This window comes from Opisthocomus hoazin, chromosome 19, assembly GCF_030867145.1.
Source record: "Opisthocomus hoazin isolate bOpiHoa1 chromosome 19, bOpiHoa1.hap1, whole genome shotgun sequence".
Classification (NCBI taxonomy): domain Eukaryota; kingdom Metazoa; phylum Chordata; class Aves; order Opisthocomiformes; family Opisthocomidae; genus Opisthocomus; species Opisthocomus hoazin.
The window spans coordinates 12716636-12743257 of record NC_134432.1 but is presented as its reverse complement, the minus strand read 5'-3'; the positions used below and the strand labels follow the sequence as shown (position 1 = coordinate 12743257).

The following is a 26622-nucleotide window of genomic DNA, read 5'->3' as shown; positions in this document are numbered from 1 at the left end:
TTAATGTCAAAAACTAGCTAATTCTTTGACCTAAGAACAGTCATTCCATCCAATGAATTCTAACCAATTTGTGGGCCATGTAAAAAATTCACCCCCTAAAGAATCCCCTCAAGTTCCCATTACCTGAGCAGAGCTTGGCTTTGCTGCAGAAGGGGTGATTTTGGCTGTCTTCTGTAATAAAGAAGCCGAAGGCATATTTTGAGCAGGACGTGCCACTGGAATTTAAGAAGAGGATCAGTAATTTATGAACTTATAGAAAGCTTGAGAAAACAGGTTGTGATCAGACACAACCATAATCAGAGCTGTCAAATCCAAAAGCTATAGCGGTATGGGCCCCAGCACAATAACACACCTTCCTTAGGTGCTGTTTTACTGCCCTCCAACTTCTCTGCTAACAGTAACAACTGCCACTCTCCAATATCTGGCTGTACAAGTCCTGAAGGACCTCAAGACCCCCAGTCAAACAATCATTTAAGAGATGGAATATTATTCTACTAACAAATGAGCACGAGCTAATTTAAACTCATTTGCAACCATTTCGAACTCTACTCACTCCAGATGCAAGACAAGGCACTGATTTGTGTGACTGCCCAGAAACATTCATAACCAGAGCTACATTTACAGAACACTGAAAATGCCAGAACTTCTGGATGAACTTAAGGATCTGAACACAGTCATTTCACACACAGCTGCCTGGGGAACAAAGTGCACAAATGGAAAAACTCAGTTTCAGTACCAAGTCCATCACACCATTATGGTGTGCAAATCAGGAGGTCCATTGCATTAGTAAAAGCAGCAGGAAAAACAAGGAAGCAGCCAAATGAAGCTCAATATGTCCTAAAACTTTTAGAACATTGTTTATAATGCATTATTCCAAATAACATGCATCAGACTCCTACCCGCAGCAGGCACAGGGGTCGAAGCCTTCAGTGGTGTGGTGGGAGAGGCTGCGAGGGGTGTGGACTGGCTCAGAGGACCTCCAGAGGCAGTTTTTGAAGTGGTTGAGAAAGAAAACATTGTGGAAGTGCATTGCCCACTGCTGCTAGCAGAAGAAGAGGTGTCGACAGCAGCAAACCTGCAACAGAAACATCTTCCAGTTCTGAAATGGTCCCGGCTGTTGTCCTCCATCCCAAACGAAGCACTAAGTTCTAATGAATTAACAACCTCTGGGATCAGCAACAACTCAAGCTCCAGATGAAAAATTACAAGTGTAGCTTCGGGAGATAGTGGGAAGGAGCCATTCAGGATCACTTCCAAATATGTGGAACCACGCAGACTGCTACCACAGACCCACCCAGCGAGCAAAAGCCAAATGCCAGCGAGATGTACTACCCTCCTGCAAAATGCACCTCATCATTTTGCAGCGAAGCACTGACTATAGCAAATCTGAGCTGCCCTTCAGTGTCATCTTTGCAGCAGGGCTCAAAACAGAAATTCTGCGCGAAAACATGAATTTCTATTCATCTGCAAACTCGGCTCCTCAAAGCAGCCAATTTAAATATTCAGCCAATTCACAGGCGTATCATTTGCTTTACAGACAAAATATAAAATTTAAAAAGCCATAAGAGCTACCATCAGATCCTGGTGTAATAAAGATTTTTCTAATTAAAAAATAATCATATGAACCATCAGAAATTTCTTATGATGCATTTACATGAAAATCGCTCTCCACAGAAAGCAGCTCCAATTAACATAGCTCTGTGGTTTAAACCATTTTTTCTGAAAACCGAGAGCAAGTCTCAGGAGTTGGAGGGAAGAGTATAAGAACTCCAAGATCACTCATCACGCAAATCCATTTTGCATAGTTTCTAATCAACATTATTTTTCTTTCAGTTGGCACGAACAAGCTTTTAAGTTTTCAGATCCTGTGTTCAGTGAACAAGCATCCATTTAAGAACAAAACCGAAAGGTCTGGCACCTCCTCCACTGAACACGGGAGTGGAAGAGAAATCCACCAGCTATGGACAGAGCTTCCTCTTAGCTCTGCGAGTTACTCTTTAGGTTGGGGGTAAGGAACCTTCAACAGTCACAGAAACTTGTGCTATCACCACCACATTAAGCCAACCCCAGACATACAGGATTTCAAACCCCAGTGTTCCCCAAGAGTCTTTAACCATGATTTGCATCAAACCAAGGCATGGAATTACCGTTTGATGCCTACGAATCAAAGATATGAGAAAACTAGGTCTGTGGTAATTTGGCAAATTTGGCAATTTATCAGCCTAACTTTTAGCATCATCCCTTGACTAATATTTTACCCATGAACATAACCTCTAGCATGGGAAGCACTGAGGGTTTTCACGGCCAAGATGGCCATGTCTTGGCTAGAGAGGCTTCCTCAGCGCTTTCTTAGAAGCATAAGGAACAGCTGTCAGGGAAAAAAGCCAGAAACCATCTTCAGAACTACTACACATTGCATGTATATGTTTAACAAGTATCCAGCCACTGCATTAACTACTGTATCTATTTACTTCTCACTGAGGTTCACTTTGACTGAAGAAGCTGAAGGGGCAAAAGATGACTTCTGTGCTACAGCTGCTGTGGAGAGTGGTGGCCCAGGCGAGCTGTCTGCGGTTGGTTTAAAGTTCATGGATCCAAATGAAATGGAGGTGGCAGTAGCTGTAGTGGTGACTACAGAAGGAGCAGGAGTCATAGATGCCTTAGGAGAAGCAGAGGAGAAAGAGAACGTTGCTGCTCCAGTCAGACTGGGAGCCAGGGCTTGCTTGGAGGCATCAGTGGCAAAGGGGTAAGACGGAGGATTGCTGCCCGTAGTGCCAGGCATCTTCACCGCTGAAGGCATGAAAGAAAAAGCAGCTGCTCCACCCGCTGCAGGAGGCTGACTTGAGGCAGGCGCAGTAGGAGCAACACCTGGTACTGTGTCAGGCTTTAAAGAAGTTGGAGGAGTGGTTGGAGTTGTGGCAGTACTTCCTGCAGAAAGACAAATGGGAAAGGAAGAGACTCATTTGGCTGCACTGACTAATGGCAGAAGGTACTGCACGACCAAATGCTAGTGCTGAACTGTCCCCAGCAAGTATCTCGCTCACCAGACAGACGGTACAGTGAGGAAGAAAAACGGCAGAGCCAGACTTCGGTCCTCAAACCCAGCAAGTGAGACAGAAGCCACACAAACTCTAAGCCACGATCAATACTACAGCCTGTCTAGATTAATGGTGTCTGGAATTTCCTGTGAAAAGGCTTCACCTTTCCCCATTGATTCTAATGAAGTTCCAGCCATTTCAAATAAAACCGGCTGTCAGCATGCAAGACAGCCAGTGCTGCAGAGAAGAGTACTTACCTGTTGATTTTGGAACTCTCTCCCCTAGTAACGGCAACGGCTCTGGAGTCACGATAAGCGATCTGACCCCCGGGTTTTGGTTGATCATGTAAAACGGGCAGAGTACACCATCCGTAGAGAGCAAGATCAGAACTGGAGCTGGAGGAAGGCTACTCTCGTCACCTGTCAGAGACCACATAAGTCAGTCCAGCAGCCAAAGTTTCCTGTTCTGTTCCTACTGGCCTTGGCACCTTCACGTGACTTGCTTAGCACGGTATTTCTTACACTTCTCCCTTCTTGCTTTCACTTGCACCATTGTTCCCTTGCCTCTCCGTGAATGCCCAATTCTTTTTTGCTTCTTTATTCCTTCCTATTCCTGACTTCATGTTTCATAAATTCACAGATGAAGGGTTATTTTGACAATCAAATGTCATCTCCTGAATGACAAAGCCCAACTTTTACCCACGAATTCCTGTGCCAAGCTTTTTCGTATTCTGAAGCAGTCCTTTTCCTTCACCTATATGCTGCTCCCTCTTTCAATCCTCTATGCCTTTCAGCAATCTCAACATTCCATTGGGTCCTGTCACATCATTAACATTCATATACATAAAGTACAAAAGAGAATTGCTAGATAAGAAGCTTTTTAACTTTAAAAAAAGACATCAAACAAACATCCTGATGATCTGAATGTCTGATACCAAACACTCGTGTTTTGCGCAGCTGCAGCTTTGAGCCTAGAGTCTGCTTCGATTTAAATATTCTTAGCACAGTTAAAGGCTTCAAACCACTCATTATATTTCTAAAAAAAATTCTATAATGGTTTAACTGTGCTTAATTAAACAAAAAAAAAAAAACCCCAACAAATCTAGGATGCAAGAAAAATCTGCTGTGATCACAGTGCTTTGACCGTCAAGCAGCACAGTGGATGTCCATGTTCCTTTACCCGCTGGTTCTTCATGCAAAGCATGCTAGCGAAGGACATTTTCCACATGGGAACAAGTTCTAGGACAAATGAGGTTTCCTTGCAATCCAAACTTGCTGTGAACTACAAAGCCAATTAATGTGCAGCCAAAATCAAGCTGATTGCACTCTATGAGAACACAGACAATATGTTCGTAAAAAGCTTCTCCAAAAACCTTTCTAAAAACTCTTAGGCAGCACAACCTGGGCTTAAAAAAACTGTCCTGACAGATTCCTTAATCCATTAACTGTATAGCTTAACACAGAAAATGCTTCAAATTCAATTTCACATTCAAGTACAAAGTTTGACCTCAATTCCCTTCTGTAGGTTTTCATTCAGGTAAAGTTCTCAGTTAATCGGCACCCTCCTGTGCTCTTCAGGAACTCTTGACTGCAGTACCTTCCACTCTGCCTGAAGGCATCTCTGTTTCAATCCATCTCTGGGTTTCAAGGGAGAGTTTTCAGAATTCACTAAGGTATAACACAATAGCTCAGATGTATCTTCAGCTTCAGCCTCTGACAAGGTGCTTTGAAGAGCCTTCAGGCACCACAGAAGGTACAGCAATAATGCAACTGGCTACACATAGAGCGCAGCAGGGTTCAGTCAGTACAGGCCCTGTGCTTTAATGCAGAATTAAAACCTATGCATTCACCTCAATGATCTTTGCTTTTTCTGGCTTTGAAACTAACCCACTTTTGCTTTAGATCAGTGCAAATGTACTTCATACAGAACAGTTCTCCAAAACGATACAAGCTACAAGAATAAAGAAAACCTCACAGTCAGTCTGAAATCCCTGGTGTTAGAATATGACTCCTTTAAACTCACTATTATCCCAGCTCTGTGAAACACAGACATAACTCAGGTGCTTTATTTGCCAGGTCTGTTACTGCAGTAATGCAGGCTGCTGAAAGCTCTGAGTAAGAACTGTATTTAACACTTTGCTATTTGAATCCTTAGATAGAAATAAGCCCACATGTGCTGTGGACTTGGTATAAAAAGGCAGGATGCATGCTCTGTGTCGGTCTCCCTTTCAGAGCAATCTCTTGGAGCCCTAAGAACCAGGCTGCCCCTCAAAAATATCTCATATATTGCTACTATTGGACGATTCCACAAGAAAAACTAACAAGACTTACTGATCGGGATAGGCATGTTACTGGTGTAGTCCACAGCCACGCCAACAGGCAGAGTGTCATCACTCTTATCCGTCACAGGAAGTTCTGCTCTGCTGGAGTCCTCCAAAACCCACAATTCCCAGTTCTGAAAAGAAGATTATTATTTTGACTTCTGCTTTCCTGTGATCAGCCTTCTCCAGAACTCTAGCCTACTACAGTTGAAAGGTAAGACTGCAAAAAGCTAGCGAGCATCTACTTGAATTTGTCAGATTAACAAATGCCAGAAGCGTCAGGGCCCTTCACAGGTTTGTGTGTGATTTCTCACACATCACTGCGTGTCAGACTTAAGTAAGGTCAGACAGTTTTAATGTTTAACTTCGGCTGATGACCTCACGTGAATCACTTTAGTGAACTTAACCAAATTTTGAGACCGCCAAGCGAATCATGAAAAACAGACTTCTGGTGCTTGGTTCACAACATACTGTGTTTCTGTTTATCCTTTCTCTCTTGTGTCACTAAGCTCTCTGGTAGAATTATGTTTGCCTTAAGATCCTGTACAACTTGGATGTAAAAAGAAAGGGGTTTTGTTTGGTTTTAGGGTGTTTTTTTAAAAACATACCATCTCCTTGTATTCAAAGTCTTACACAGGTTATACTCGCTCAGATTTTCAAGAAAGGGGAAGTACGTGTACACAAATGCAACAGGAACAAAAATATTACCTGATCACCTTGCCTGGCTAGAATGCTGACTTCTGTGGAAGCTGCTGAAGCTGCCAGAACTAGATCCCTGTAAGCATGGACACAAGTAGGTTAAAACTGACATGACAATCCACGGCAAGGTCCCCAGCTCCACAGTTCGTTATCATCTACACAAATTCCTAAGTAGGAATACAGTTATAACAATACAAAACTGACTTTTCCTCCCAAGATGAGGGAAATGTGATTTGCTGCATCACAGCAGAACTTTTTTTTTTTCCTTTAAAACTAGTCACCAGGGGCTGAAACCCTTTGCCAACCAACGATCTGACAGCCACTGTTTCAGCAGAAATAACGATGGCCCAAGTCCAATAGCTGAAAAGTTAGGAGCAGCTTCTTCACAGATACAAAATTAAGCGAGACAAAAAGTCATGCTTTACCCAACCTATGACTTACAATCTCAAGGGAAATTGTTATGACAGATTTTAAACAATAATATATATTGTCACCAGACAAATTATTATGTTGGCATGGAGATAAAGCATGTAGGAGAAATTAGCTGTACTTCCACAAAGCATTTGCAAAATAAATATTTCATTTGCCTCATCTTCAGGTATGATGGAGTTTACAAAAGGGAAGAACACAATACAATGAGAAGCACTGACCACTCAGACATGCATAACAAGGGAAAGATTTTGCCATAATTCGTGCCACTCACCATTCCTCAACATAGTTGAGGAAGTAATGATGCTGTCTCTCTGTGCAGCTCCCATAGCAAGGCTCCATGAAATTCACAAACTTCTCTGGTCGCTTCTCTTCCTTTTTCTGTAAGGTCAACATTGATAGTTTACCTTTCAATGCAGAAATCAAGTAATCTCCCATCAATATGACTATATCAGGGTACACCAATAATTGATGCATACTTTGAGAGAGAACAGGCATCACAGGACCACTTGAAAAACAAAGAACAAAGCAAACAAACCAAAACCCTCCTTCAAAAGATAAAGGGACAATAGAGAGGTTACCAGGGCGTTTAGATCTCGCAATGTCCCCAGCAATGAATAACATGATACTACATAAAAGCATATCATCAGGCCTAAAAATCTCCCTAACCTTGAACAACAACAACAAAATATATCAGGACTCTACCTCAGGTAAGGATTGATCTTGGCAGAGAACTGGTTACTGACCGGTTTTCAAGTGGATACTACTTCCTCCACTCAATCCGCCCCAATCCCAAAACCATGATTCACAGCAGTACTGAATTCAAGTTGCACGTGACGCCAGTGTGAAAATAAAACCAACCTGCCATTGTAACATACAAGCCAAAAACAAGCAACGAACTTTTCTGTTGCTGCGACTTGCTGGCACTTACAGGCAATACAGCTACGACCACTTCTGGAGGTGTTTCCAGTGTCCCATCAGCCGCTGCATATACGATAGTAAAGACATACGTGCCAACCCACAGTACATCCAAAACTGAAAGACAAGGAAACAAACACCTCAGCCAGAAACACTTCAGAATCAGACTTCCTTGCATATCGACTTTAACTCTGCACAGCACACAGAAGTAAATGACAAAGTTAAGGAACCACTAACTTCTAAACTACCAAAACAAAGAATTTCAACGATCTGTCTGCAGGACATCAATCTTATCGGGGGGTAAAACTATCTGATCCCAGATATTTCAAACACAAACCAAAACAATGTATTTGATTTGCTTGATGGCACCACAGGCAAGACAACACCAGTGTTTCCAAGCATGGATGATGTTTTGGCATACCCAAATGTAGTGTTTCTGCTCCTCTAAACTTATTGCTTTGACATTTTATTGAAGAGTCCAAATGATGACACGAAACTCACACAAAATATGAGAATGGGATTTATATCCAGAAATCTTCAAGCTAAAGGGAGATTACTTGTGACAGTACTGTCTGTCACACCCAGTGAGCAAAAAATAGTTATTAAAATGTGTATTTCAAACATCGTAGAAATAGAAAACGACTCTGGCCAACCGGTAATTTTTTCTACCCAGAGGTAAAGCATGTAGTTATTTTTTTCCAAATATTTAAAAACCTCACTGCAATTACATAATCAGTGCAGTATACAAGTGTGATGACTAAAACCAACATGAGCAGCAATGAGCAAAAAATATTTTAAAAGGGAAAACAAGTTAAAAAGAAATAAACAGATGTACCTTTAACAGGATTGTCCGAGTCATAAAAGGGAGGACAAGGGATTACTTTCTTCTCCTGCAGATTCTGCAAATAAAACTACTCTTAAATACAAAGACACCAAACAAAGCAAACTGCAAGTTTTGCAGAAAGCTCAGAGAACTGCTTTAGAGCAACTCACCCACACTTCAACACTCAACATGTGCCACTGAAATCATGACTTTCCAGCAGCAGGTGCAAACCTTAAACTAAACCCAGCACTGGCCTCCAACACTTTAATATGACCAAAGTAGCTGGGCAGCCTCACACAGCCCACACCACTTGCCACCTGACCAGATTCTGTAGCTTGTGATGCTAAGAAAATAAAGCATATTGTAAACTAGTGAGCAGACACAAGGCCTTACTACCAACAATACTTACAGGCAGATATTGCACCACGGTGCCATTTTGCCTCCCTACAGCCAGTTGTTTCCCCTTCGGGCTCCAACACACTAAGCAAAAAGGAGAATTTCATTAGTCCTAAGGAACTGGATTGTTACAAGCCCCCCTCTCCCCCAAAACCATTCAAATGGCATTTTTTTCCCCCTGAAAAAAATGATGAATCTGAATTAAACAAACAGGGAGTCATCCAGTCACAGAGAAAGCAAAACTGCTCAGATCAAAAACCAACAGATGATGACTCTTCTTTGCAGGCAAGCCTACAATTGACAGTCAAGCCTGAGACAGCACAAACCACAGGTGAGCACACTTAACTAACTCACAAGACACAGCTCCTCCAATCAACTTTGCAACACATTTTCTGAGTCTTAGGGAGTTTACATTCTTTTTGTGAAGAATTTTTTTAAGAAACCTCCTCCCCAGACAAACAGCCTGTCTTTCGACACCTATCAATCTGCTTGTACTTTTCAGTGTCTGACATTCTGTACGCTACCCGAGGCAGCCACTCACCAGATGTAACAGCTACAGAGGAAGGCAGTGTGGCATACACTTTCACAGAGTCCGTGACCTGCAGGACAGAGATGCTGCCATCGGACAGGCAGATGGCCACCATGGCAGGACTAGCAGGGTTCCACTTCAGGTCATTGACCATTGCTGCGCTACCCGAGTCCTTAGCTAGTTTGTGATAAGCAAATGCACGTTTCTGCTGTTTTGCCTTTTAGGAAAGACAAATACATTAGACAGTCCAATCTGAGCACAAAACCAAGTTCTCACAAAGTCATAATCAAAAGCAGTTTTGACCTTCCTATAAATTAATGACTGATAAAAATAAGAAGCAGATTTTAAGTTCACTGAACAATTCCTTTACATCTCCCAGTGAGAGACAGAAAATTCCATCCAAACTATACCTCTCCTCCTCCTGTATTCTGAAAAAAAAAAAACCCAACAAAAAAAATGCTCATAAAACAAACCCATTTTGCATATGCTTACCTGATTTAAGAATGTGCGGACATCAAAAAAGCCAATGAAGGAACCAATCTCACTGGACATCATACAGACGGACAGCGTGAGATTATCACAGCTTAGAGCCAGGTGCTGCACAGGAAACTTCATGGGAACTAAGGTACCCTGAACATTCTCCACTTAAAACACAAAAGAAAAGTAAGATAGAATGAAGGGGACAAATTTAAACAGCAAGAACTGTTCTTTTGCAACAATACTATTAGAATGAGTTTATACAAAAATCACCAGTCCTATGAACAGCAGTTGTCAAAGCTAACATGTACAAAAACTGAGTGACAGCAAATTCCTTCATCTCTATCAATACAGCCCCACAAGCTGCCAGATTCCTAGGAAAAGAAAATTCCTCTTTCCTTCCTCAGTAACCTGGAGGGAAAATAACTAGATAGATTTTTTGTTTTAATTATGTATGCACATGTATACCTCAGGCAGTACAGTTACTAACGACAAGCGGAGAATGAAAGCCATTTTGCAGCTAGGTGGTGGAACAGCAACTGCTTTCTCCCTTGCAGGACAGTCGTTTAGTCCGAGTGGATAACTCGGTACAAGAACTCTGTCCCTCCAATCGTGCACATCCCTGATGCATGGACTGCTCACAGCTCAAAGACTGGCTACCAAGACACCAGGTGGCTACAAGGAAGGGGTACACTCTCAGGTACGAAAAGTCCACCTTACTGTATGGCACTGAACACAGATGACCAAACCTGAATGATACTTGAACACGAACTAGCACAGAGCTTCCTGGTGACGTGCTCCCAACAACCGTACTTCATTTCAGCTAGAGGTACAGCAAATACTGTTCCTGCCTTCCCACACAATAAAACGTAGTCATTTGAAAATGTACGAAAGAGTGTGACAAGGACTGTATCAGAAGCCAAGAGCTAATATCATAAAAACCTATATAAAGCTGTCCCTGCAAGACCAGGAGACGTAAGTGTGCCTTACCAATTTTATTGGGATCTTCTCCCAGTTGGTTTTGCATCAGAAGATTTTTGGTGTGAAAGATCTGCAGACTGGTTCCTCCACCAGCAAAGACCAGCCCGTATTTGTTAGACACTGCCAGGAGACTGGAGCGCTCCTTGGGAAGATCATCAGGAGCATCAAAGATACGGATCTTCTTCAGTGCTCTGAACTGGAAATCCTGTTGTAAGAGAGTCGGAAAGTAGCTGTACATATGTTGGCAAAGAGGAATAGTTTACTTCAGTTTCTCTAAGACAGTAAGGTGAAAAACCTCTCCATGTGAGCTGTAAAACACCTGCCAAGGCAGAGTCCCCACCCACACTGTCACTGGCCATCCCATCACACCTTCCGTCTCATCTAAAAAAGATTGATATTACACCACATTTTTTCCATTGGCTGAACCTCTCTTCTACACAGCAGCCTATGTTCATAAAACTTGCGGGAGTTCAATCTGTCTGGGACATCCAGCCCTCTCAGAAACACACCAACACTAGCCAATGCAAAGAGAATAAAAAAGAAAGAGAAGGGAACAAAGCAGGGACACAACATGATTGAATAAAACTTGTTGCTGTAAAGATAGAAAGCTCACACCTGCTTAAATGCAGCTTTCTTTGCTACCATCATTTATGGCACACAGAACAGATACAGTTATTCCTTCCACCCAGCCCCAGCAATTACTTTGTATAACCAGACTTAAGTTTTTCTGCATTTGTTTCTCTCATAACTTAAATTGTACTTTTGTAAAAGGAGGAAGAGAAAAGCAGAGGGAGAGATTAAAAAGCACCAAAACCACAAACTGAATTAAAAAAACAGCAGTTACACTATTACCATGCAAAACCTGAGGTTCCCCTTAGGAATGAGTCTCTCTTCCCCAGATGCCAATTGTTGAACTGAGTACTGGATCTAATGTCAGTAACTCAAATCAAGCATCTGAGTTTCATTTCCAAATTACTGCCAAAGCACTGAGTAAGTACATTCCTGCCACCTGAGGAGGATGTGGGAACTCGGAACCTTCTGCAAAACAAACAGCCCAGCTGCTTGCCTTTGGAGGTGCCTGAGCAGAAAGCTGCTGCACAAAGATCCACAGGGGCTTCAGGAATCTGTTCCCCCATGTCCCTGCTTACACAGCCTCACAGCAACGCTACAGAGAGACAGCGATGGGCCAGGCTGGCACCGAACAGCAAGACGCCAGTTCACACAGTCCCACAGTGGACAACCACACACTCTGCTCCCAAAAGTAGGGGATACCCAGCACGAAGCCTGCTGACAGGACTTAGAAACACATCGCCCTCAAAGTAAGGTTCCTCCAACTCTCGCATTCTGCCTCTCCTTCCCCAGGCGTAACCAAGACACCCCCTCCACCACAGGCCGTGCCAACCCCTCCCTCTCCCACTCCACAGGCTGGCGCCAGACTGTGAAAAGCCTTCAGGTGCTTCACAAACCCTGTAAGGCTGCCTCAAAAGGCTCCCGCCACGACCCGAGCCAACGCTCCCCCCGCCACCGGCCCCTCAGCCCCACGGCCCGCGCCGACTCCCCGCCACAGATTATCACCCCTCACGGCCCGGGCCGAGCCCTGCCCAGGCCCCGCTCCCCTCACGGCCCGGACCGAGCCCTACCCAGGCCCCGCTCCCCTCACGGCCCGGGCCGACCCGGCCTGTCACCCCGCCCCGGGCCCGAGCTAAGCCGCCTGTCAACTCTCCCTCCCCAGCCCGCTCGCTCTTCCCCCGCCCGTCACCTTCATCTCCCGCTCGGGGATCACGTCCATATCGTCCCCCATGGCGGCGCCGGCAGCCCCGAGGCCCTCGCTCCCCGCCGCTTTGCGCAGAGCCGGGAAACCCCCGCGCGCCCGCCAGCGCGCTCACTTCCGCTTCCGGCGAAGGGGCCGCTCTAGCCGCAGCTCTCGATGATCCGCGGCGGCGGGGGTCCTCCCGCGGGGTCAGCGGGAGACACGGCGGCCCCTCACGGCGGGGAGCCCGTGCGAGCGGCAAGCGGCTGCGTTTAATAAACCCTTTCCCTCATGCTCTGAGGTGGGGTCTGCCGCGGCCGCCGGCCCCGCTCCGCCCTGAGGAGATCGGCCGGCGGGGACAGGCGCCGCGGGCGCCCGGCCCTGGCTGCCGGCTCTCCCGGCTGCTCCGCCCCGGCCCTTACCCCTCGGAGCCGGGATGGTGGAAGCGGTGGGAGCGGGGACAGCGTTGCTGCGCTCCAGGGCCCCGCAGGAGCAGCGCCTGTGTTTTCAGTCCCCTGGGGTTTCTTTCCGTGCTCCCTCCTGCCTCACGTTTGGGGGGCTCAGCCCCCACTCAGGGTGCCAGCACGGGGGGTGCATCGCCTTAGCCCTTGGGGGACAAGGAGGTGCCAAGAAGGGCCGTTTCCAGCTCAAACGGGTTGTGCTTCTCTTTTCCAGGACCAGAAGGACAAGGATTTCCACAGAGACAAAAGCAGTGATGGCTTTGGGCAGTGACCTGAGCTATGGCAAGCCACATCCACATTTCCCTCGCATAAAATGCTCCCTTTATTTTCTTAACTGAACAACAGCTTTAACACGCACAGCCCAGAAAAGCAGGTGCATTCCCGGAGGCTAACAGGCAGCAGAAAGCAGACACAGGGCTGTGATCTAAGGGCAATTCTGACCTTTTGAGGAACACAGGGAAGAAGCGAACCCAGTCATTCCCCTAGGAAGCCTGGTCTCCGTTTTGATAACTTCTATCAGACAAAAACCTCAGGCAATTGCTTCAGGAGCAGAGAGGATGAAAAAAAAAAAAAATGGTCTTTCAAGAGAAGCATTACAAGTGTCTGCTCTTGATAAACAAGTTATTCCTTAAAACAAGCACTGCCACCTACTTTCTTTCAGTAAGTCAAAAAAAAAAGACAGCTTTCAGGAGGTGGCCTCTGCATTTCGTAACACAAACTCCATGGCAGTTGGTCACTTATTACAGATCAGATCGAGACAGTCCAAATCTACCTCTAGGATCTGTTTAAGGGTTTATATTAACAGACTTGGAAACCAGCTCACTTAATCTGCAGCCAATCATACGGAGCAAGCTTCAGAGGAGCCAAACTAAATACACTGACACACAGTGTAACTTCAGAAGATTTATTTTCAGTCCTTAAAGTAGACTGGTGCTGCTTTTGCTCATAATTTTTTTCTCTCCATTACAGTTTTGGTTTTCATGCAAACAGTAGTGAGAATGTGTTGGGTTTGTTTTTTTTTTTTGATTTAAAAGTGCAGCCTTTGGCAAGAACAATCAGCCTAGTAGAGTTAATCATCTGTATTTCCTTTAAAAAAAATTATTTATTAAACCATGATTTTAAAAAAAGTTAAAAGCTGCCAAGAACATTTAAGAAAAGAGTAGGGAAAGGGCAAAGAGCAAACATCTGGATTCCAGAAATTACATATAGAGCAAGAATCACCACAGTAACCAGTGTGGATAGCACAGTCCCAGCTCCATCAGGATCCCAGCTTCTACTCCACGCTTACAGCCATTCTTATTTTGCAGACTTGAGGGCTTATCCACCAGGGAAATGGGCCCAACAGTCCCAGGGGACCGAGCTGAAACACACACGGGGAAGGCTGCAGAATCAGAGGGACAGAGCAGCTGCCAGAGGACAGATGCTCACCCGCAGCTGGCCTGGCAGGGCTCACAGCTCATCCCCCAGCTCCTGTCCACCTGAAGGTTCGGTCTCCCCGGGGGGCCGCGAGGGCGTAGCAGTAGGCTTGGTTCTGCGCTCGATGGACAGGACAGACAGCCACCCGCTCAGAGGTTACGCTCCTGATCAGATCCAAGCAGAGATTTGTCAGGAAGGGGGTCCCTAAGGTAGCTTTAATCATCCCCACTTGCAGCGGCTGGTGTCAGACCCACAGGATGCACCCACGGAGCAGACAGAAGCTCTCCCCGCAGTCAGCTGTGCACAGAAGCTCTCCCCGCAGTCAGCTGTGCCCACCTCCAAGCTGAAAGGCCCTGCAGCCAGACCTCTGCATCCATGCACCTGCCCACATTCACCTTGCATGCAACTGGGCCACAGGCGTGGGAGCCCAGCTTGTGTTTTGGTGAGGTCAGGAGGGGAAGAACTACTCCAAAGTCAGGAAGCGTAGGACGGAGCAGAGAAGGCACTTATTTCTTTGCACCCGTGAAGCTGCTGTCAGGGGAGGAAGTCACTGGGAGGAAAGTAGCTCCTCATCCGAGAAAAGCAGGAAGGGCAGAGCAAAGAGTAAGGTTACAGGATTTTTTTTTTTTTTTTTTTTTTGGTCTCACATACACTTGGTGCTATAGCTCCTGTCTAACAAATCAGGTTGGCTAAGGGGTGCAGCAGAAAGACACGAGCTGGGGGTCTCCAGCTTCCCTTGCTGTTCCTCTAAGGCAGGTTAGTTGAAAACTAGGACTTGTCCACAGTAAAGAGTGACAAAGCACAGGTAACCTCTGTTACAGAGCAGCAAAGCAAACAGTGCCAATTTTTCAGCCTGTCCTCTTCAAGGGAGGCTGGCTATGTCTCTCTCTGGAGGCGGACCAGAAGGTTTAGGGTTGCTTTCATTGGCTTTTCCTTCAAACATCATGACCCTGCAAAACACAACAGACAACACCAATGAAAAAAGCGGGTGCATCTCTACCCATCTTTAGTGTGGGATTATTTTATCTGCTGAAAAATAGCATCTGCCTTCTATGCAAAGGGCATCCAATAACGACCAGAGGGGAGAAAGCCATCAGAGGGCAGTGCTGCCAGCCTGGCAGGCTGCTTGGCTTTTCCAGCAGCTTCCAGGAGCGGGTTCCCAAAGCCTCTGCTGGTTTTCCTCTCAGAGCCCAGAGGATTAGCACATTTTATTTAGACAGCCACTTCCGAAATCCCCTGGGCACACACTGCATGCCAAGCGCTCCTGATGTGTAAAAGCAAATACTGTCCCTGGCCCACCTTGAACATAACCACACAGCAGAACATTCAAAAGCCAACACCAAGCAAGCAGCAGCAATTACAGCCAGGAAAGAGGGCAGAGACAAGGAGCAAGGCACTGGCTAGAAGAATCCCAAGCATTCTGCAACCACCAGCACTGTCTTGCTCCCTGAGGACTGCAGCTACGCTGGGAATGCCAGCTGCCACGCTGGATCAAAGGACTGCACAGCTCTTCGGACAAGTTTTACATTTCTGCTCCTGCTCTAAAGAGTCCAACAGACAATGGGGCGTCTGTTAGCAAAAGAAGGGACCTGTCTGTGAAAGCTGCTGCAGTTGGAAGGATGGAAGATACGAGACAGGCTGCAGGCTCAGCCTGCTTCCATGGAGAAAGAAAGGAGGAGCAGGGGTGTCAGAAGTCTGAGTGTGCTTGAAAGAGGAGCATCCCAACACACAGACACAGGGCATTCAGTGGGGAGAGGTGAGACTCATTGCCAGCAAGCACGTACTGACTTAGAGGGACCACATGAGAGGTGGGAGCAAGGTCCTTCCTCCCAACCTGTCCTGAAAGCTGGCTGTGTTTCTAAAGCTGCCTTCAAAAAGGGTTAAGGGGCATGGAGAGGAGCAGCTCCTATTCACGGCAGTTACAGACACATAAGCAGGGCCAGTCTCTGTGGCTGTGAGAGAAAAAGCCAGGCTTCAAAGGGGCGGAGATGGAGCCAAACAAGTTTTCGGAAGCCATTTGTTACAGCAGGACTTTCAGAGCCCTGTTGAGAGGGCAGAGGGGGCCGTGGGAGGCTGGTGCTGGCAGCCTGTACCACAGAAAACCTCTTCCAGCACAAGCCAGCTGTTTCAAGCATGTGTTCTCTCTCCATCTACTCCCAGTCTCTCCAAAACCAGTCAGGGAGGGAGCGTCCTGCGGGCAATGGGAACCAGCACTGCTGGTGCTGGCAGGACTGTCATTCACCGCTCAAGTCCTGCCACCGTTCGCAGTGGAAGCCTGTGTCCCCAAAGCCAGCAGGAGCCACAGGGAAGAGACAGGAAGACGTCTGGCAGCGCTGAGTGCCTGCACGCCCTCGGGAAAGGGGGAGAACCGCTCCGCACAGAGTACGTGGGAGGAAGCCCATGCTAACACACAGCAGGCAGCTCCGCTCTCAGCGCTCGCCACTGCTCAGCCCAGACATGGCCTTCTACACCCTCACGCATCTCTCTGCAAACTCCCCCTTCACAAGGGTCCTCGTCTCCCCTCCACAAGCACCAAACATGCACAGCTCCACCTCCACCAGGTAGAACATTTCTGCTTCCCAGCTCCCCAGCACGCCAGCTCAGGTCCTGCGTCTCCCCCGCTCCCTCCCAGGGACACTCACAGTTTAAGCACAGCAGAGCGTTTCCCAAGCATCACGTTGACAAAGTCCTGGTATGAGATGGTCTCGCTAACCCCTCCAGTCACCTCAGAGATCATCTTCTTCAGCTCTAGGTGGGTCTTCGGAGCCCCCATCTTCTCCATCATCCTTTTGACAGACATCAAATCTGCAAGAACAAGGCAACTGGTGCTGTCGAGAAGTGACCACACTGAGCATAGACCCACCCTAGGGATACAGCGATGAGTTCGCATCTCAGACCACCTCAGCTGCAGGCTCTGGGGCTGACAGCACTTCCAGTACAGCTTACTGCTGTCAGCCCCAGAGCTTACTGCTGTACTGCCCAGTACAGAGCATCATTTCCCGTTTGTGCAGCTCAAGATAAAAGCATCATGCACACAGAGGAGAGAACTCTCCAAGTGCTCCATAGACACACGGGGACTCTGTAGCTCAGAGCATGGTGCCAAGAATAACAAGGATGGGGAGGAGGGAAGCGATGCTGGGGTTAAAGCCGGAGACAAACAGGCTGTGGGGAGCAAGCGTGCCTGCCCATCGCCACAGGCCATTTCCTTCCATTGCTCTGCTGCCAGCAGAGACCTGCGGCCCCTTCCCTCCGGGAAACGGCAGCACAGCCCAGAGTCAGGCCTCCTCCAGCTCCCCGCAGGCTTGACTCCAGCTCCAGGGCTGCTGGAGGAGGGCAGTGAGGCAGCGGCCTCCTGGAAAGGCACAGCATGCGAGTGATTACACTTCAGCATCAGTTCCAGGCCTGCAGAAGGCTGGACCTTTACATAACTGGTGCTTTCCGGGCCCAAATCAGGGCCGCCCAGCTGAGCCAGACTCACACCCAAGTCCTCTGCTTCCCTCTGCTCCCCTCCCAAAGCAAAGAGCTTCTCTGCACTAGAAGTGCTAATGGTTTTATACAGCTTCTGCCTCAAGCCAGGCAAAACCCAGGATTGTCCAAGCCCTGCAGCTTCCCACCTCTGGAAATGCTGAGGATTGAGAAGACCACCTCAGTGAAGAGACAGGGAGAACAACAAAAGCATTTAGAGCAGCAGGAAGTGGAGGAGCCAAGCAGAGACTCAGGAGGAGAACAGGACTGAGAAGAGCTTAGATCTTGACAGATGAGAATAGACTGCGAGGCAGGGGCTGGAGAGCCAAGGCTGGACACGGGAAAAGCCCACAGGTTTTCCTCCTCAGCAACATGAGTATAGAGGGAAGCAGCAGATACAGCAGCAGATGCTGCCTCAGCAGGCTGCTGCTCCTCCAGCCCAGCACCAGCATCCCTGAGTGACTCACCAATCTCGCCTTGGTTGTTCAGGTCAAACTCCATGTACTTCTCTGGAAGAGACACAGAAGCAAGTTAGCAGGACACTAGAGCAGGGGGTGAGCTGGGCTTTGGAGCACTGCCTGCTTCGAGCAATGAAATAAAAGATTCGGGCATAAGATTGATATACTGGTGAATGCAAACAGTTCAGAGAGGGAAACCATCTCAAGACCTGATTTCAGCACCCTTATCTCAATTCCAGGGCTCTAGAGTTAAGTGCTCTTTAATTGTGGCTGAATGAAAACACTGGCATGAGAACAAGGTATCAGCTAACCATGAATAGCATTAAAACATTTCCAGCCAGAAAAACAAAGCTCTGGAACAGCCTTTTAGAAGGAGTAGCAAGGAAAACAAAACCCTGAGCACTCCCAAGATGAAGCTTGATCGGATTAGGAGGGGGATTAAATGACGTAGCTGCCTGCCATAGCAAGGGACAAACTCTACAGTCCTCCCAACGCTGTGCTGCACTCCCAGAGCAGCACCTGCCAGCAGACATGCTCAACGACCACATCCTGAGGGCGAAGCCAAGAACGTGCCTAGGAGCAGTTATGCTGGAGCAGCCTGTTTGGCCTTCCAGCCTGCTGTCCAACATTGCTGAAGGGGGCAACTCCAGCATCCTCAGAGAAAGGCAGAGCCTGCTCAGGAAGGTCTGGTTAGCTTTGCAGGGCAAAAGCTCGCATGCTATAACAGACAGAGCACTGATTTGAGCTAGAAAATTCAGGATTTCAGTCCTGCACTGCTTCTGGCCTTTGGACTGGAACACCTGTGCTTGCTACCCACCCCACCCCCTCCCTCGCTAGCTGCTCCCCATTTAGACTTTAAGCTCTTCAGGCAAGGATTTGTCTGTCTTGCAGACCGTACAGCTCCTAGCACCGCAGGGGGCCCCCCATCATCTCAGTTCTGCTAAATGAGAGGAGCAAGATGCCTGCTGCCACCATCCATCCACGCTGAGCTGGAGAAATCACCACTTGCCCTGCAGTTAGCACTCACTCCCTGGAACAGCCTCGGGGGACTCCAATTAAGTGAGAGCTCCCAGGCTGCTCCTTTCCCCAAAGAGAAAAGACCTTTTGCCTCTGCTCCAGCGACACCGGCAAGCAGATGAGCGTGAACGGAGAAGTGGCAGGCTAATTTAAGGAGCCAAAGGGAAGAGTGGCTATTTCACACCTCCCAGCACCTGTGCTTCTGAAGGACAGCACTGGGTTAACCAGACAGACGGACAGCTACAGGCAGCAGGCAGAGGAATGGCTCAGCATGTCTTCACCTGGGTCTCAGCTGGTGGATTACCGCTGTCACGAGCAGACCAGGACAGGCCTATGGGAATACCACGTACAAACCGAAGCTGTTCATGCTTCAGGCAGGAATAAAGCTCTCCCTTCAAGCATTAAGCAACCAATCCTAGATGAATTGGGGCTGTCACACATGTGTTTAGGGGCCAAAGCAACGCTTGATGTGGAACTGGCTCTCTCCACACTCTGCCCCACTGTAATAACTTGTACAAATGAAGTGTCACCTCCCTGGGTAGGGGTCAGGCACCCCAGCATGTGCTCAGGGACACAAACTCTACTCTGCCACGTTCGTGCCCAGTACATGTTTTCTTTTCTTCTCAGCTGACGCATAGCAAAACACACAGGGAACAGAGGCAGCTTTACATCGTCGTGCTCTGAGCCTCTGCTCACACATTCATCTTTCCCTCCCATCCCAGCTGCAGGGATTTGGTGGGGCAAAACCATGCGTGGTCCCTCCTCTCGCAAACACATTCACAGAAACACTGCACGGGGGCTCCCCGGGCCCGGCTGGGGTGGGCAGCGGGAAGGACGGCAGAGAAGAAACGCTCCCCCCATCATCCCACAATGAGCCGATTGTTGGAGGAGCTGGAGGAGGCGTTGGAGAGTGGGACAGGCCACGGAGACAAACTCACGAGGCAGCAGGAGGAGATGCCAAAGGCTCTCGTTACAGGGAATTCTGCGCCTGTGACCTACAGTTGCAATGTTTGAAGAGCCCCGATTGTGATGGGAAAAATAATGCGGAGCTGCAGCCAAAAGCCAAAGCCATACAAAAGGCAACAGAAGAAGGATGGGGAGCACAGGAGGCTCCTCTGTGCCCAGCAGGGTAAGGGATCACAAAACCCCAGCCAGCTTCTTCCATGCTGAACTGCAAAGCCAAAATTCAAAGGGAAATAGCAGACGCCGCCTGAAATGGAAGCAAGATCAGGTTTTATTTGGCTAGAGCCAGGCTGAGGACAAACCTTGAGGGCAGTGTGATGGAGAAGGCATGTTTTCTCAACTGCCTTCAGCCGCCGCTTGGAAAGAAAGTGGATACACCCAGAACAGCCCTGCCAAATCTTGTCCTGTAACCACTTCGGGGACAAGCTCCAGTGGACCCCAGGCTTTTGAGCTGTTTCTTTATCCTCTACCCCAAAACATCCCAAATCTAAGCCCCAGATCTGCTGACACACTGGAGTTAGGCTTTGGCCAGGGCTAGAGACACATTACTGCTGTTGCCTCCAGTACCAAGGGGCTTGGGAAGGACCAGATCAGACTGAAGCAACTTCTGGGGAGAGAAAGTCCCCAACTCCTTCAGCAAGAAGCTTAGACATCTGCTCTGTGGGAAGAGGTCCTCCTACTCATCGAAAAAAAGAGCCCAGCTACTGCATCGTCCATTATACCAGCTAGCTTGTCTAAGTATCTAGACAGAAACCATCCTCCCTTGCTGCTCCCCGGGGTTTTGCCCACGCAGCAGGTTTTGCAGTAATAGCAGCCGCAGGGGAGGATGTCTGCAGGGTGACATGTCCCTGCCCTGCAAGTGGGGGAAGCACAAAGGCTCGTGTGGGAAAACCACCTCTCCAGGGAGTTTCACCGAGTCCCACAAGCAAGGGGGAGGCATCCATCCCAGCTCTGTCACTTGTATTTGGCAGAGCATCTCAGGCTGGGAAGATCCAAGTGCTGAGGAAAATAATCTGTTGAGAGCAAATAGTCAGCCTGAAAGGGCAGGGAAACCCTCCAGTTCTCACCTTTGAACACTGCCAGCTTCTCCTCCAGATCTTCTTCATCACTGAACTTTGGATCACAGAGAAATTCCTAAAACAGAAAAGAAAGGATATCCCCAAGGTTAAAGACACAAAGGAAAACACCCTAGAGGGCTTGTATGAATGCAGCATTGCCCAGAAAACCAATTTCCAGAGAGCCAAATCTGAGCAACAGTGTCAAGAAGCTTGGAAATGGGTTGAATCGCTCCACACCTTGTCATTAACATTCCACTGCAAGGGGAATGCCTCTGGTGTCTCAGATTTCCCACCAACAACTCAAGGGAGGACTGGAACCCTTGTGCCTTTGGAATAACTGCACGAAACGCTCTCTTCTTGCTCACCCAAGGTTTCAGCTCCCCACATCTCTGCTTAAGCACACACAGCACATGGATGAGGCACTTATTCCCAGAAAGGGCTCCTATTCCTTCCATCAAGCACTCTGATCTCAGATTTCAAACTCTTGGATAACTCTGAGGGCTAGCAAATAGAACAGCCAAAGTTTGCAGAACATCATGCAGCAAGAAAGGACAGGTATTTTGCAGGCAGGAACAGGCTCTCACTCTCTCCAACTGCCCACTCATTTTTCCCCCCTACCCTGCTCAGGCTGGAGAGGAAATCGTGGGTCAGTTCTGGTCACTCGTCCCTAGCCCCACCTCATGTACCTGAGAGGACAGACCACAACTTGCACAGCCAGCTCCACTGCTATGTCCTGCCAGCAACATCCCCCCCCGCCCCGGCAGCTGTGAGCAGCAGGGTCTAGCTCCTGTCCCTGCCCTCCCACACCGCCTAGCTCCAGCAAGCCCAGCACAGCTTAATGACTCGATCTGTGTTCAGCAACAACACCACATTCTTCAGCGCAGAAATCATTGACATCTGCACAGCTTACACACTGCCTGTCCAGGATAAAACCCCTCCAGGGGTTAGAGTGGATAGAGGGCTGAGGCTGTTCCCTGCTCTGGGCACGTGTTCCTCACCTCTGTCATTCATGCTCCCAGGGAAGGCAGGAGCAGGTCCCCAAGAGACTAGGATCTCTGCCACTGGTAGTACTGGTGCAGTACAGTCCATTACACACACACCCCCACACACACAAGAGGAGCCCCATCTGCAGACACAAGAGCATCAGGACTGCGGGAGGTCCACACAGCCACCAGTTACCCAAATGCCCTCCAGAGCATGTTCTCATTTCTTCCAGAAGGAAGACCAAAACCAGCTGTCCCCAGGTGCGATGAGCTGTGCCACTGTGGCTGCTGGGCCAGCTCCGGCAGCGCTGCAGCCCTGAGCGGATGCCTGGTTCCTGCTGCTGCAGCCAGCCACGAGCCTTTCGTGCTTGTTCGCCGCCTGCCACCCTGACCCTGCAGCACGTGCTCCGGGCCCCTCCAGCCCACACACCCGGAGTCGCTCCCTCCTTCCTCGCTGGGACAGAGTAGCCCGGACCTGCCCATGGAGTCCAAGTGCCTCCAACCTTCACTGCCAGTTAACCACCACTTTGGCGGGTCCTTTCTGCACAGCTGACCTAAGGTTTTGTAGGAAGCCCACTAGGACAGGAATGGCTGTCATCCCCTCCTCCCATCTCCCAAACTCCAGATGGGACACCAGAGACCATGGTCACTAAACCAGTGTGACACAGACTTCCCCTATCACCATGGACACCAACTCAAATTGAGAGCTGTGGCGAAAAGCAATGTTCCCAGTTCCTTCTTTCACTTCCCTTTGCCAACTCAATTTCATTTATCTCAGTTATTTCTACCCAGGGGTATCGTTTGCCAGCCCAACACAAAGGGCCCAATTCAGCTTTGAGACCTGGGCTCAGCCAGCAGCAGAAGTCACCGGAGAGCAGAGTCATGTTACCTACAGCCATTGCCCCTGAACAGCCTCTCTAGAAGGAATCTGCCAAACATCACTGAGAACCAAAACAGGGCCAGAGCATCTCCCTGCCACCAAGTCACAGCTTCATTCCTGCCCTGCAGGAGCAGCAGACAGCTTCCACCTACCAGCACGACGGGGGATGCGAAAGCAGAGCGCAGTATTTCTCCGGGAGCAAGAAGCCACACAGAAATGGTGAAGAGCAACAGGAATGCTACACCCATACATGACAGCTGAGGGACATGTGCCCAGGGGTCCAACAGCCCCTGGCAGCATGGTATGAAAGCAGGATGGATGACACTGAGCACCCACCTAGGAGCCAGGTGCCTTGCATTTCAACTGGAGGGGAACTGGACAGCCCACCAGTGCCACAGCTCTGCTCCAGAGCAGAGGAAGCAACAGGGGAGCGTATTTCAATGGCATTCCACCCTCCACATTGTATTTGAGCTGGGCTGTAACTGCGATAAGGCAAACTCACAATAGCACACAGGAATCCCGTCCCCAGGGCCAGTGACTCAGACTCAGCCCGAGTGGCTGAAGTTCCTCTTAGAGCCCTTTGCTAAAGCTCCCATTTTAAGGGACGTGTTCTATTTATAAGAACTGCTTAATAAGCCCCAGCCTCTCCCCCACTCCTGCCCTGAACAGCCTTTCTTGAGCACAGAGAATTTTCTAAGCCAATAAATTCAGCCACGCAAGTCCCAGCTACCTGCAAGACAACCTGAGCAAAGCCAGATCCTTCCTCCCTCTCCAAAAAGGCGTCTCCAACCAGAAGGCCAAGCTCTCACCGGGTTCTTGAAGAGTCTGACACCAGCCACCCCGCCTGCCGGGGCTGGCAAGGGGCCGAGAGATGCTCGCGCCTGCCCTGGATGGGAGAAGCAGGCACCTGCTCTCCAACAGGCTGAATTCCTTCCCCGCAGCGCATTAGAGGGTAAAACTAGGTTGAAACTAATCTGTGCTGGATTAGACTTGCCACCTTGATGCACGAGGCTGAACAATGTGATCGCCGTTCCGCAGGAATGGGGGAACAGCCAAAAGTGGATCCCAGAGGAGCGTTTCAGGCTGGAAGAGCGAACTCAGTTCTCGGACTCAGCTGTCCTTCAGCAGCACGTGTGCACTCAGGACGTTGCCTGCCAAAGACCCATATCCCAGCGAGAGCTCTGGGCTAGAAACCAGCCAGGAAAACAGGGCTGGGAGGGAGCTAAGTGTTAGGATGAGACAACGAGATTAAGCCTGGAATTTGGCCTGAGAGGTTTTATTAGGAGCACTTTACTGGTTTGCAGCCCTGGGGCTCTTCAGGGGTTGGGAAACCCCCTCCCTGGCTCCAGCCACAGTATCGGCCCAGGTTTACATATCAGCTCTGTGTCAGATGGAGATGTGAGCCACTTTGCTGTATTGCTTGCTCTCACCCAACTTCCCCATCGCCACTGCCCAGAGCAAGCAGGGCCCAGCAGTATGGGGTTTGCTGCCCAGAGCCGCTACAGCACAACGGATGCTCAGGATCCGTGGGCAGCCACTACCCGTGCTATCTGCAGCTTGATTTCTGGTGGTTCAAATTCCCTCTTCTAGCACCGAGCCAACACACTGGGCAGCAAGGACATGAACCAGCAGCTCCCACCTCTGTCAGGGGGAAGTTACGTAGCTTGTTTCATTATTGCCATGCCTCACCCAGAGAAAAAAGCCTGCCAGAAGCGATGGCTACTTAGGGCAGAGATAGAAGCCTGTGCCCTGTGTGGGAGGCAGAAGAGCCCCCAGACCTGGGACACGGCAGTGGCCCACCAGCAGCATCCAGGGCTTCCCAGACTCAGTGCTACAGCTCCCATCAGCTGAAGGATCACGTATCCACTCCGTGCCAAGTGATGCTGGAGGACGGTTCCGAAGCAGCAGAAACTTCAGCAACAGGTACAACTCTCGGCCTTCTTCCCCAACCCCAGGGTCAACACCACCTTGGCTATGGGGGATGTGTCAGACCCATCTACATGCCTCCTTGGCACGGGGCATGTCGTGCCTGCCTTCCAGCAGCAGGTTTCAAAGGCTCCTTTTTAGCCAAGTGCTCTTATTGTACACTTTACGCCACAGCACCTCTTTTCCCACTCTTATTCTGCAGCACCTCCTGGTTTCTAATCACGTAATTCCTTCTCCAGTGACCCACATAAACTTCATCTCCACTGTCTCACCCCTGCCTGGAGGAACATGTTGGCACTTTTCACTGCCCAGCTAATGTGAGGGCAAGGCAAGCCCACTGTCCCCTCCATCTTGTGCAGCTCTGACTTCTCCACCTGTAACACTGGCTATATCAGAGCAAGTGACCATTAAACCCACCTAGAAACGACCCTAGAAATCCCACCGTTCGTTGTTTCAAGGTTAAAACCTTCTTTTCGCCCTCAGAACTGCTCTTGGCTGGGAGGGATGCCAACGGAGCTGCCCCTGCAGACCATGCCAAGCAAGGGACGGGGCAAGCCCAGAGCTCCGGGCAGAGGACCTTGCCTGACCCTGGCGTGAAGGGCACGCAGCCCAGTGCACTTTGCACTAATCCAGGAGCTACCATTCCCCCTGCCCAAGGCTTCCGACACATCCAACCGCCCTGGGCTCCCCGTTCACCCGCTACAATCAAAAACGAGCCAGGCTTGAGTCGGCTCGTCTGGGCAGCAGCAGCTCCTCGCTCCCGGGAGAAGAGACTGAGCAGAGGGGAGGCTGAAGCCCCCCGGGAGAACAGTAGCTCCGGTTCGTGTTGGAGCACATTCCCAAAGGGGCTCCGGTGGCTGCCAGCCGCCGAGCACGCACAGCCCCCGCGGGGCAGCCCGGGCTGCGGGGCGGGGAGCGAGCGCAACCCAACCCCCCAGACCCCCGCCTGCCTCCTCCGGCCGGATCTCCCCAGAAGGGGGCAAAGGGGGGAGAGGGGGGGGCAGCTCCACCTGCCCTGCCTTCTGCCCCCTCTCCCCGCCCGGCACCGCCGCAGCCCCCATCCCCACCGGGTCAGTCCCGGCGCGGCTGCCCCCGCCCCGCGCTCCTCGGAGCCCCCCGCCTGGTCCCCGCAAGGGTCGGTGCAGGGGGGGGCGGCCCCAGCCCCACCTTGTTGATCTCCTCCAGCCGCCCGTCCTGCGGGGCCCGCCGCAGCCCCCCGCCGCTCGCCCGGCGCCGAGCCGCCATCGCGCCGAGCCGCCCCGCGCCCGCCGCCGCCTTAAGTAGGGCCGGGCCGGGCCGGGCCGTGCGGGCCCTCCGCCCCCGCCGTTAACCCCTTCCCCGCCCGCCCCGCTCCGGGATGCTCCTCGGGTCTGCAAGGTGCGGTGGGATGCAGGACAGGGGCTCACAGGTCGGGGCTGGGTAAGCCCGGGAGCGTGGGCAGCGGGAAGAGGCATAGAATCATAGAATGGTTTGGGTTGGAAGGGACCTTCAAGATCATCTGGTTCCAGCCCCCCTGCCGTGAGCAGGGACATCTTCCACCAGACCAGGGTGCTCAGAGCTCCATCCAACCTGGCCTTGAACGCGGGCACTGGCCAGGGTCTCGTGGGGGTGGTTGCAGTCCCCCTGCAATCTCAG

General features: G+C 49.7%; 2 protein-coding genes across 3 annotated transcripts in view; both read right to left on the bottom strand.

Annotated features, from left to right (window-relative positions):
* NUP214 (nucleoporin 214) overlaps positions 1 to 12472 on the bottom strand; it is a 44227-nt gene extending 31755 nt beyond the window's left edge. For both annotated transcript variants that reach the window (XM_075439336.1, XM_075439337.1), the window contains exons 1-14: positions 12370 to 12472; positions 10620 to 10815; positions 9645 to 9796; positions 9165 to 9369; positions 8637 to 8707; positions 8240 to 8303; positions 7418 to 7521; positions 6761 to 6867; positions 6067 to 6133; positions 5369 to 5492; positions 3296 to 3457; positions 2472 to 2928; positions 900 to 1075; positions 124 to 215 (exon numbers count right to left, since the gene is read on the bottom strand). In XM_075439336.1, coding sequence (XP_075295451.1) covers positions 124 to 215; positions 900 to 1075; positions 2472 to 2928; positions 3296 to 3457; positions 5369 to 5492; positions 6067 to 6133; positions 6761 to 6867; positions 7418 to 7521; positions 8240 to 8303; positions 8637 to 8707; positions 9165 to 9369; positions 9645 to 9796; positions 10620 to 10815; positions 12370 to 12411 — 2019 coding nt within the window. In that variant the 5' untranslated portion in view covers positions 12412 to 12472. The remainder of the gene's footprint in view (positions 1 to 123; positions 216 to 899; positions 1076 to 2471; positions 2929 to 3295; positions 3458 to 5368; positions 5493 to 6066; positions 6134 to 6760; positions 6868 to 7417; positions 7522 to 8239; positions 8304 to 8636; positions 8708 to 9164; positions 9370 to 9644; positions 9797 to 10619; positions 10816 to 12369) is intronic.
* Positions 12473 to 13709: 1237 nt separating this feature from the next.
* On the bottom strand, positions 13710 to 26237 carry AIF1L (allograft inflammatory factor 1 like). Its single transcript, XM_075439681.1, has 5 exons — positions 26155 to 26237; positions 21208 to 21274; positions 18170 to 18211; positions 16880 to 17042; positions 13710 to 15187 (listed from the first exon to the last, which is right to left on the bottom strand). Exons 1-5 carry the CDS (start codon positions 26230 to 26232, stop codon positions 15100 to 15102), a joined length of 438 nt encoding a protein of 145 aa, XP_075295796.1. The 5' UTR covers positions 26233 to 26237; the 3' UTR covers positions 13710 to 15099.
* Positions 26238 to 26622: the final 385 nt, after the last annotated feature.